The sequence below is a fragment of the Eurypyga helias genome, unplaced genomic scaffold (genome assembly GCF_000690775.1).
Source record: "Eurypyga helias isolate BGI_N326 unplaced genomic scaffold, ASM69077v1 scaffold28351, whole genome shotgun sequence".
Lineage (NCBI taxonomy): Eukaryota > Metazoa > Chordata > Aves > Eurypygiformes > Eurypygidae > Eurypyga > Eurypyga helias.
Genome location: NW_010233173.1, coordinates 397 through 11,993, shown reverse-complemented (window position 1 = coordinate 11,993; position 11,597 = coordinate 397). Strand labels below are relative to the sequence as shown.

Here is an 11,597-nt window from a genome sequence, read left to right as displayed (position 1 = left end):
GGGCTGAACTGGGCACATCCAGGCCCGGTAAACCCGGGTGAGATGGGCACATTCAGACCCTCGCAGGCACCTTAACACCCAGCTGCACCCTGAGCACTAACAGCACACTTCATGCACGCCCGCTGTAACCGGCCGCTGCTCTCAGCTCTCCCCAGCCGACCTCCGCATTGCCCCGCACAGTTCACCTGCCGCCGGGCTGGGGACCAGCACCGCCCCGCTCAGCTGGTTCTCAGAGACCGCCCAGCAGCGCGGAAACCAAACTGCTGCACAGGGACAAGCAGGGAGAGTCAGCGTCTCTGCACCCTCCCGTACCGTGTAGCAGACCAAGGTCACAGTGTATTTCCCTCTCCTGCTCCAACCCCGTGGAATACAGACTTCCTGCTCCGCAGAGGCTTCACCGGAAGCCTTTTACCGAGAGGATTGTCTTGATGGGATTTTGCACCTTCCTTGAAAAACGAGTTAAGTCTTGCCCCCGCTGTCAGAAGCGAAGTCTGACAATGATCAGTGTCATCTGCCCTGACATCCCCAAAGCGTTTGGGTTACCTGTTGAATCATCAGCTCAGCCATTTCCAGTTTCTTATGCAAATCCTCCATATCCAACTTCATAGCTGAGTTCTTGGAGACCAGGGAGTGAAGCTTCTCTGACAGCTCCGAATTCTGCTGCTTTATTTCCTCACCACTTTTGCTGAAACAAACCAACGAATATGGAAGTGGCATCACCATACGTGCTGCGGGTTTGCTGATGGCCACGTCACAGATGGACAATCCAGCTCTCCGCAGCAGCAACCAGAATCACAGAAACATCACATCTAGTGACTTTTTAAAAAAATTGAATATCCAACCTTCTGAGCTGCCACCCGTGGTCCGTGCCCCTTGTTATGTTTTGTGGCTCCGCTGAGAACTCACCTTTGTTTGTACAGTTCCAGTTTCAGGTTGTCTCGCTCCTTCACCAACTCTTTATTATGCTGGAAAAAAGGAAATTATTGATTCATCTACAGACTTTAGCCAGACAAATAAGATGTTCGAAAAAGACTATTTCACCTTTAGCAGATCAGCTAAAGCAGAAAAGGTCACAACTTTGGCAAAATCCTCAGGACAGGTTTGCTCGGAACCTCCTGAATTTGCCAGGAATAAGTCTGCTCGGTCTTTTGGAACGCGATGCTGCTAACTGAACACGAGGTTACTTCTGCACACTTCAGGACCAGCATCAATACCGAAGTGTCTGACGGAGACTCTCCTGGGACGCGCTCTCGGCGAGGCCGCTGCTGTGGGGAGCTCCAGGGCTAATGGAGTAAGGTGCCAGATCTCAAGGCAGCAGCTGGACTGTATGATTAGTGGTCACAGAAACCTGAATTAAGTTTGCCTTGATCATGAAAAATACAGGGCTTTACGAGGTTAATTAACAATTAACAAGGTTAATTTCTGCCTCTTCTCTAAGCAGGGACTAGAGCCTTTGCGGCGGTGTAGTGAGAAGCAAACAGCCAAAGGCAGAGGTGCTGGCCAGGCAGAAACAGAGGTGGCTCTTACCTTCTCTGACTGTTTTTGCTGCATAGAGATGGAGGACAAAGTACGTTCCAGCTCCGATACCCTCTGGCGAGATGAATGTAAACGAGCAGCCAGGTTTTCAGCTTCTCCTGAACAAGTCAGAGCAGAGTCAGTTGAGGCTAGACCACAATGAGTTTTTTGGAACTGCCTGAACAGCAGTTTCTGCTTTGTCAACAAGCTCTTGAGGCAGCGCAGAGCTTTGCAGAGGGTAGACCCGGTTCCACTCCTGCCTCTGCAGGTGAATCACTAGCCCCTCTGGGCAGTACAGCTCTCTGTGACTACCTTCCTCGCTTTTGGAGGGAGATGATGAAACTTCCTTTGTAGAACAATAGACAAGATGTTGTTTGGGTTTGGTTGGGGTTTGGGGTTTTTTTCCTAATGGAATAAATTGCTCAAAGTTAGTTCAGAAGGAAAGGCGTGGGCAAGGCCTACATTAACATGACAGCCGTGCCGGAGGGAGGCTGGAGAAAAGGGAACAGTTTTAAAAGAATCAGAAGAAAGTCAGAAAGGAACAGTCTGAGGTCGTCAGCAGGCCCAAACAGCGCTGACAGGGCTTTAGTGATGCACAAAGGAACCTCAACTGCCATGGACGGATCAACAGGCTCCCACTTGGGGGCAGCTACGATGACAGACGCAGTGACGGTGCCAAGTACCGCTCATTAAGGAGTCAGCGAGTGTTGTGAGCTGGCTGCCAGCCACTGTCACGCCTGTGACTTGAAATGCACAGTTTAACCAACCGCTTGAGCCGGGGTGCTCGCAGTCAATTACCTGACTTCTGGCGTGCGGCTTGCTGAGTATGTCCGAGGGCCGTCTGCAACTCGGACTTCTCGGAAACTAGAATTCCAATGGTCTGGATATGAACCTTTGGGAAAGGAAAATCAGCTCAGCACAAAACTTCTTTGTAACTGCCACATCCCTGATGCCACAAAAGGGTCATTCAGTAAAGGTAAAGAGCTCCTGCAGTTCAGTACAGTCTGGCTGACTGACTCACGGCGTCCGGGACAGAGGCTGTGAGTGGCCAGTAACCCAGAAAACAGCAGAAGCCAGGTGATAATACTGTAATAGAGGCTCTGCCTTACCTGTAGTTGTTCCCTCAGCGCTGCTTGCTCTTTAGACAACTTCTGTTCAAACTCCTTCTTTTCCTGTATAAAGAAACGACGTCTGTTCAGCACAAAGATGTAAACAGTTAACCCTTGTTGTTTTATGTCAAGCTAAAAACGCAGCGATTCGTGGGCAGTACTTCTAGCATCGAAACCATACCAGCATTTTCAAAGACATACTTCAGTCTTCCATGACTTGAACCACTTCATTATCCAGCCGCCCTGGAATGGCACTGACAGCACAGCGCAGTCACTGCTAGCACAAACGTGGCAGTTGTTGGAATGCAGGCTGCTGGCAAGGACTTAAGCGGTAATCTCCTGCCTCCCCTGCACTCTTCCAGTACTCAGGCATTTAAATATTAGCTTTTGTCAAAATAAGAACGCTACTTGCCAGGCCTGCAGTCAAACTAATCAACCTTAGGCTACAAACGAAACTGAAGCTAAGGCAGACGAGATCACACGTTCCTGCGCCACGGTCTGCTATGCTCTCTGCTCCTCAGAGAAACAGGTTCCTATTTCTGTACCTCTCCAAAAGTAGGACACACTTTACCTTCTCCAGCTGATTCACTGCTTCTTGGTTCTGCTGCTTCTACGGGAGAAAAGGGATGTGCCAGAATTAAGAGAGAATACTCTCCTACTGCTGAAACACATTTACACTTTAGCGAAGCAGGATACATGCCCAGTTAATGCAAACAGAATTTCCATTATCCCTTCTGTACAAGACTAGGGAGTTCGTCTTAGCTATTAAAAATAACAGATTTGGGGCTCCCTTCACGAATGTACTTTAGATGCCAGAGAGGTTTTTCATTGCTCAGTACCTTACCAGTTCTTCCCAAACACTGAATACCCAAATTTGAATCCCCAAATCCCATATCCGAGCATCCACCAACTTCAGTTCAACTTGCATCCCACACCTATGAAATTAATCGTAGTAATCTTGGTGTAGTAGGATAATCACCAAAAATGCTTTAAAGAAAACCCCCAAAACGAAAAAAAACTGTCGTCTTTTACTTTAACAGAGATCTCAACCCTTATCCCACTTGACAACTGGCCTTTAAGTCAGGTTGGCAGGCTTCTGCAGAAGGCGGCACGAGAGCCGCCGGAGCCAAAGGCGGAGAAACGGGTGATTCTGCGCCGCTGCGTTTGCTGTCCCCCCGGCAGCCTTCTCACAGATGCCTCCTAAGTAACCACGTAATTAGCACCCTTTCCCCTTCCCAAAGCGTGGATGTTGGCCAAGGTGTTTCTTTACTACTGCTTCAGTGCATTTGGAAACGCGACTGCGGGTGGGAGGGTGACGAGTTCGAGGTTTTGGTTCCGTGCCTGTGCGCAGCATAACCGGGAAAAGCGAAAGCAAGGCCCCAGGCGGTTCCAAGCGAACAGAAAAGCAGGCAAACAAGGAGAATCTTGGGTGGGCAGTGCCCTGTAGCAGGTCCCTCCAGCCCAGCAAAAAGACAAAAAGAAACAGAACGGGAAGAAAAATAACTTAAACCCAAAAACGAACCAACAGTGGGGTCGTGGGGTATGCTGGGAAATGCTGAGCTTTGGGAAAAGTGGAGGTTTAGAGAGGAACAAAATGGGGAAAATTATTTCACACAAGAAAGGCTCTTTTCAGCCTGAACCACATCCACATAGCTGCATTTCTTGCAGCGTTAAAGCTGAAGAGAATCCATGCAGGCCGCAGGACAAAGCAGCTCATTCATCGTGCCAAGAGACGCCGAGGATATGATCAGAAACCAGCCCCAGGCTCTCTCAGACCTCCTGCTCCCACTCTGCTGATGCATCCAGAACAGCATCACCACCTGCAGAAACAGGTTCTCACAGTGCTGCCCGCACCAGAATCCTGCATTTCGAGGACTCAGACCAGGACCAGGCCGTTTCATCGGGATGCGTGTCATCCCAGGAAGGCCTGATGAGCTCAACAGAGCACACTTGGATGGAAACAACAAAACTCTGTTTCTCGTTCCTCAGATGAGCCAATACATTCACGAGTGGCCTTAGACTCTGAGCCTCTTTAGAGGTTTTCCACACATTTTGTTCCTTACGAAGTGCTGCGTAGGCAGCCTTCCCTGTGGCACTACGAGGGAACCCATAACCTTGCAGACACGCAGAGAGCATGGAGGAGCAGCGAAGACAACGTCAAACTGGTTGGTTGGGTTGTTTCTTACCAATTCCTCTATCTTTGTAACGAGCTGTTTGTTAGTTAGATTGCTGGAATCCAGGGCTACTGCCAGCTCCTGGTAACGTGTCTGACGGGCACATGCAGACAGGAGAAGAAGGAAGGAGCAGAAGAGGAGGAGGGGAGGAAAAAAGCAATAATTAAAAAGGACAGAAAAATAAATCATTATCACAGTTTGATATAACCAGATTCTCCAAACAAAACAACATCTACGGTTTCAACAAAAGCAGCTGGGGTGTCAACACATTTCATCCACTTCTGCCAAGGCTTCATGCCGACATGAAAGTGCATCAGAACTGAGAACTGCAGTGGCACAGGAGCCAGATCATCCCCAGTGCCAAACGAGAAGCGCCCCTGATACCTGCCTCCTGCTGCTGACCACAGCTACCCGATTACAGCACAAGATGACGCTACGCAGCGATGCACGGGAAGCACTCAATTAGGGCTCATTAACACCGCTGGATGCAGAGTCCCACTAAGTGACCAGCAGCAGCAAGTAAGGAAGAAGGCAGAAAAAAAGACCGAGAGCAACTTACTTCCATTTCCTTAATATTTGTGGAAGGAACAGCACTCTCCCCATTCACATATGACGTAGACTAGAAGTAAACCAGTCAAGTCAGTCAGTTTTATTCCCCAAGGCAATAAATGACTATTAAGTAAAAACTGACTATCATACTACTACTTCTTGTAGCACTTTTCACTGCAAAGCACGACGGATGGGCACAGAAAACACTGCCACAAGCTGATGTGAATCATGCAGGCTGCCTTCAGACTCATGTCCACTAAATCACGCATACATCATTCCGTGAATACATGCTGTTCATTCATCCCGCTCTGCTTCTCTTCCTACTGCTGAAATTTGACATTCCTAAACCAGGATTTTTCACTTCTCAAGGCTTAAAAGATCTTATTGTTTAGTAGGATGGCTGCAGGCACCTCTGCGATTGAAGAGTCCTGAGCTGACTGCTTAAAGCTCCACATCAAACATCAAGAGAACTCCTAGGACAAGTGGATCAAAACACGGCCGTACCTGAGAAACCAGGCCGTTGAGCTGTTCGGACAACTGACGGAGACTTTCTGTTGATGATAAAGACCTGGGAACAAAGAAAGACCTTGGGATGGAAATTCCTGCCAGAGAACTGCCCCAGTCAGAACAGCACTGGGGAGGAATAACACCTTAATCTGTTGGACACTTCGGCATCATGTTGCAATGCCGTTTGATAAACACAGACACTCACCTGTTCTCATCCAAAGCATTTTTATGATCCTCAGGTTCGTGAATCTGTGGATTGAAACACAAAAATTTACAAGCCTGTAAAAGAAGATGGGAGTCCCACTTGTGAGCGTGTCACTAAGGCCTGGTCACGCCTGGGCTGGGCTTCCACAGCACCTGTAATTACCACTTCCCAAAGATGAACTTAAAACCACCGACTCAGTCCTGGCTTACACGTAATTTCTGAGTGGTGTGAGCCCGGGTGTCTTGGAATGGAGGAGCTTGTGGTACAGTCTAAGATTCCTGTTGCTATTTATCAGTATAATCAATGCTTTGCTGGGAAAAACTTTAACTGAATCTTTGAGTAGTGAAAGGAAATGCAGATTGAGCTGACTGGGGACCTTCTGTCTTATTAAGGGCACTTTCTGCTAATCATAGAATCATGGAATGGTTTGGGTTGGAAGGGACCTTAAAGATCATCCAGTCCCACCCCCTGCCATGGGCAGGGACACCTTCCACCAGACCAGGTTGCTCCAAGCCTCATCCAGCCTGGCCTTGGACACTTCCAGGGATGGGGCATCCCCAGCTTCTCTGGGCAACCTGTCCCAGTGCCTCCCCACCCTGCCCGGGAAGAATTTCTTCCTGATACTTAATCCAAACCTTCCCACTTTCAGTTTAAACAGGAGAAACAGGATGAAACAGGAGAGATGGGGAAGGGAAACTGCAGCCTTGGGAGACGCAGGTGCATATGCACACTAGCACTGTCTCTGCTCTCGCAGACAGACGCTGGCTAGATGGCGGGGAGAACGTCGTATTTTCGAAAGGAGACAATCTGAATGGCTCAGGTGGTGTTTATTAAGATTGTCTTTCTCAGAAAAAATGTGGTATGGCTAACCAATATTCAGTGGATCAACGGGAATATTGATGATGGTTCACAAACCTGTGTCAGCTGCATGCTCCCGGGAGCAGGCAGAACAGAACCACAACTAGGTAGGCTGTTGCTGTTAGACAGCACAGGGACATCGGGAGCAAGCGGATCGGCATTACGAGTGGCAACATCACTGTCAAAGTACGCCTGTCACAAAAGACATCACAGGAATTACAGCCTTCGTGCAAAACGGAGGAACACACGCGTCAACACCTCGCCTTGCGCATCTGCCTGTGGGAACTAAACAGACGTCAACGATCCGTCCTTTAGAAACGCGTGGAAGGGAATCTGTGTTCTCCCCAGAGCCAAGCGCTGGCTGCATCCAGCCAGGAACACTCAGTGTCCCAGACCCGTCCCCTCTCGCAGCCAGACTGGAGAACCCGTGTCCCACCGTCAGACGGGCTTTGGCGTGGGGCAGTAACGTCATCCAGCTCCAAGTTCACGCGCTAGACTGACGGCAGAGGGCTCACCAAGAGGCGAGCGAGGGCAAAGGCAGATGGCAGTCCCTCTGCTTCGAGAAGCAGTACCTTCCGGACGCGTCTGGGGAAAACACGGATCGCTGTACGCAAATTAAGGTGGAAAAGAACAGGTTAGTGACTGCTCGAAAACTGGGTTAGTCAAACTGGAAGGCTGCATCTGAAACTCTCAAGTTTGTGGCGTGCCACGAACCACCAGGTTAGAAACAAGACATTTATGAACAGGCCGAGCTCAGCGTGGCTGGGAGCAGGTGCCCGTGGCCCTGCCCGAGCTGCGAATCCCATGAAGAATCTAAAGAGACGAGAGAAGGGCCAAAAACCTATTTCTGGACGGCGATGCAAGTTGTCATCCAGCCTCTGTGGGAGGATGAACGGCATCCGATGACACCTCTGCCAAGCCACAGTGAACTGGACAACTGCGTCTGTCTTGTACAGCACCAGAGAGCCACAAAGGCCCAGAGCAGTGTCCTGTGTTTTATGAAGTTTGTTTCATCATCATTTAACAACACTCGAAGCAAACGAGAGAGTCTTCCAACATTCGACCCTCCCAGTACCCTGCAGCTCTCTGCAGTTCCACCTGAAGAGTTCCCTCTTCCTTCCACCATGTCCGTCTTGGCACTCCACAGGAAGCAGGAAATCCCTTGGCATTCCCCATCTACCTGCTCAGCACTTCAGCTGTGAATCAAGCAGCAAGGAGAGGACAGGGACGGTGAGGACAGACCCAATGAAAGCAATGAGCTGGCAGACTGCAGAGGGCAACAGAGAGGATTTTCTCCATTTCTTTTTAGCAGCACAGGCACTCGTGCTCTCCAGGAGCAATGTATGTCAGGTCAGGAATTCCCTGACTTCCTCCAGCTACAGATCACTCCCCCTTTATTGGTTCAGACACTGCAGAATGTGGCAGAAGCAACACCTTCTCCAGAAGGTCTCCAAAATGTTTCCTCAATTGCCTCTGATTAGGGCATTCTTTTTGCTTAACGCTTCAAGAGGCAAAAACCAGTAACGTGCCTTAACCACAAGAACTCCTTCCTCCTTTCTCCACAATAAGCAGTTTTGAAATAATTTTTTTAAAAAACCCTATTTGAACAGCTGAATTTGCTGGAAACAGAGTTAGGAGCAAGACACTTGTGAGGTTCTCATGGTGTTGAATGAAAAGGTGGTAATCCTGCTCGGCTCAGCATACAGTAAAATCCATTTGCTTTCGCACAAAGGCTCCCGTTCAGTTGGGTTTTCTGCGTTTCACAGCCAAAACAGCCGAAGCGGTGAGTTGGGAGGGGTCAGGCTCACAGGAAGACACCGATGGCAGCAGCAGCTCGGATGCTAATGATGGGCTTTTCTGCCCTATTAGCGCTAAGTGAGCTTCTGAGCAGCATTTTCCTGACTCAGGATTTGTACAAGACGGCGACTGGAAAGAGAAATCTTTCTTTCATTACGTATTGCAATTAAAGGGTAGTTTTCAAAGCATTCCTAAAACCCCAGATGCAATAATCCACAAATTCCCTAACAGCGCCTCGGATCAAAATGTATCTCTCCAGGCGAAGGAAGAGGGGAAAAAAAAACATCTGGGAAAACAAGAATGAGGAGAAGTAATGAATTCCTCACTTTCAGAACGGGACTAAAACTGTAGACACAGGCAGGTCTTCACTGCAAAACGAAATGCCATCCCAGCAGCAGCTTCATCTCACCCTCCAGTGTGAATCGAGCCGCTTCCTCTGAGGTCTGAACTGCACTTAGGAGTATTAAGTGAAAATAGTCCCCGTGACAGGAGTGAAGCTTCCACCAAAATGTGCTCCTGGCGCTGGACAGGCACAGCCAGCACCCACAACGCCTGCAGGGAGTCTTCATGTCACTCAAGTTCTACCGGTAACGCCACCTTCACCGTCCAGGTGGAGCAACTTCCCGCCGTGCACGGGGCAGAGCGGCTGCTCCGCTGTCACACGGAAAGGAGGAAAGGGGTCCAGCGTGAACCCCGTGCAGGTCCCACTGCATCAACCTGGCACCCCTGGTAATTACTACGGTTGTATTTACTGCTGGAGAGACAGGGGTATGCAGCCAACGCAGTAATGAGTTACGTGATGACAGCTGGAGTGAAACAACGGTAGGGAAACAACGAACGATGCAAGTGACAACGAAAAGCAGAGCCTCGGTACCACAAAATGGGAAGAAAATTCTGCGCTACAAAACGTGACTTCTCTGAGTTTCTACCACAATTTGAGCCCTACTGAAGTAGAGTGACCGAAAATATATTTTTTAAGAAGGTGGTTTGGTTACATTTGCTCCTGACCACGTTTCTATTGCTTATTGGCATACTTCCTGCCCTTTCCTCTTCAGAAGCTTGGGAATATAAAGACTCCGAAGCCTGTAAATGCCTGACTTGCAGTATGCAACTTCTGCCCAAGCATATTTAAACCCGTGGCGCTCGCCAGACTGTACATCACCTGCGGAGGGCTCATCGCCTGTCACAAAACGGGCTGGCTGGAGTCACCAGACACCTCACGCGGGGCAGCTGCTTGCCCGGAGGTGAGCAGCAGCAGGCCCTTCAGAAACAAGACCCTGGGAAATAAAGCAGTGGCACACACAAGAGGAGAAATACAGACGAAGAAAACCCCGCCTGCTCCTAGTGCCGTTTTCCTCAGCAGTCGTCTGCTGCCTCCCCTGAGGGGCTGGTTTTCCTCAAAGCTCAACCATCCCAAAGAAGGGTTTTTGACAAGGTTCGCTTTTTCACACATTACGTTTGACACAAACCAAAAGGAAACAAGCACTTACAAGCAATGGGAACACGTGGTAACAAAGAGCTCATGTTGATGAAAAAAACAGCAACGAAACACAAGCAAGGGACGGTGGACTGGTCAGGACAAGGCTCCATCCCAAAAATCGAGGTCAGTGTAAACAGAACGCGAAGCATGCAGCAGGGAGAGCGAGTCACTGCGAGGGACACGAGCACTGCCTCACCTTCCTCTTGTCCAATGAGGGTATGGCTACCCCATTGGAGCGGTTAAGGTCTGACACCAGCACCTTCAGAATGTTCTGAATCTAAAGGAGGCGAAAGAAAAGGGGAAAGAGAAACGGCTCAGAAAAAGGACAGCGAGAAGTCGTCAATCAAAGGCAGCCACAGAAACCGACATCCTCCGGCTCATCAGGGTTGCGTGATCAGACACCGCTTGGGCACATACCCTGACTCTAGCGTGCGCCTTCCAGCAGAGGCAGTTACTCACTGTTGTTACTACTTCACACGCTGGCAACGCAGGCGTCTTCACCCTTCACCTACTACACCAGCGTAACCGCGTCCCGGCTCCGGTCATGCCGTCTGCAGAACCAGGAGTTGGCAAATGATGTGGGAGAAAGAAGGAGACACTCACGTTCTCTGGAGACTGCCGGTCATCGTTGGTGGGAGTCTCGGGTCGACTGCCTTCTTTAGTCTTGCGTTTTTTCTTAGTTCCTGCAGTTGCTCCAGGGCTATTCTTCTGCTGATATTCCTTCAGCTGGGGAAAAAAACAAACAACAATCTGAAGCCAAAGAGAATATGCCTTCTGTGAGTGTCATGTCAAAAAACCAAACCCAACCTCCACTGGGCAAAAGGACAGGTCAAGTGTGAGGACAAGAGAAATGTTCTTCGGTGAGTGTGTCCTGCTGGGGAAATAAAACTAAAATCCAAACAAGTCCGGAGAGGCCTAAAGAACCGATGTGATGGGTTTATGGCAAGAGACTCGGGGCTGTAAATGTTCAGCTTTGTATACGGCTGCTGCTGTTCTTGGGAAACAATCTGACGCTCTGTACTGCAACTAAAAGGATAGTTAAAAGTAATATTTTGGGGGTTTTTTAGGGTTATAAGTAAGAGGAGTAAGTAAAAATTAATTAATTAATTAATTAATTAATTGATCCTGAATGCAAAGTGAAAAAGCAGCCCCTGACAGTGAGATCTTCCACTCTGAAAGACTTTAAGAAGGCAAATTGCAATCCCCACGGGCAGGTAACACACGAATACAGGTACTGCAGCAACTGTGAGCGAAGGGGAGACGCAACCCGCAGCCGATTTTTAAATCACCTCCATTTCGCCCAGGAAAAGCCGGTCTGATAAGCCATAACCTGATTCCTAGGAGGTCTTTCGGCGTTTCTGTGTCTGTCACCCCTCACCCCACACTGAAGCCCCAAACCAAGG

General features: G+C 49.2%; 1 protein-coding gene across 1 annotated transcript in view; it reads right to left on the bottom strand.

The window, feature by feature from the left end:
* The window catches only part of GOLGA2 (golgin A2), a gene marked incomplete at its 5' end in the record, with an annotated part of 17,473 nt that extends 6,553 nt beyond the window's left edge, over positions 1-10,920 (bottom strand). The window contains 13 exons of the mRNA XM_010161667.1: positions 544-685; positions 907-965; positions 1,528-1,634; positions 2,314-2,407; positions 2,625-2,687; positions 3,196-3,234; positions 4,811-4,891; positions 5,358-5,417; positions 5,852-5,915; positions 6,060-6,103; positions 6,975-7,109; positions 10,391-10,471; positions 10,798-10,920. Coding sequence (XP_010159969.1) covers positions 544-685; positions 907-965; positions 1,528-1,634; positions 2,314-2,407; positions 2,625-2,687; positions 3,196-3,234; positions 4,811-4,891; positions 5,358-5,417; positions 5,852-5,915; positions 6,060-6,103; positions 6,975-7,109; positions 10,391-10,471; positions 10,798-10,920 — 1,092 coding nt within the window. The remainder of the gene's footprint in view (positions 1-543; positions 686-906; positions 966-1,527; positions 1,635-2,313; positions 2,408-2,624; positions 2,688-3,195; positions 3,235-4,810; positions 4,892-5,357; positions 5,418-5,851; positions 5,916-6,059; positions 6,104-6,974; positions 7,110-10,390; positions 10,472-10,797) is intronic.
* Positions 10,921-11,597: the final 677 nt, after the last annotated feature.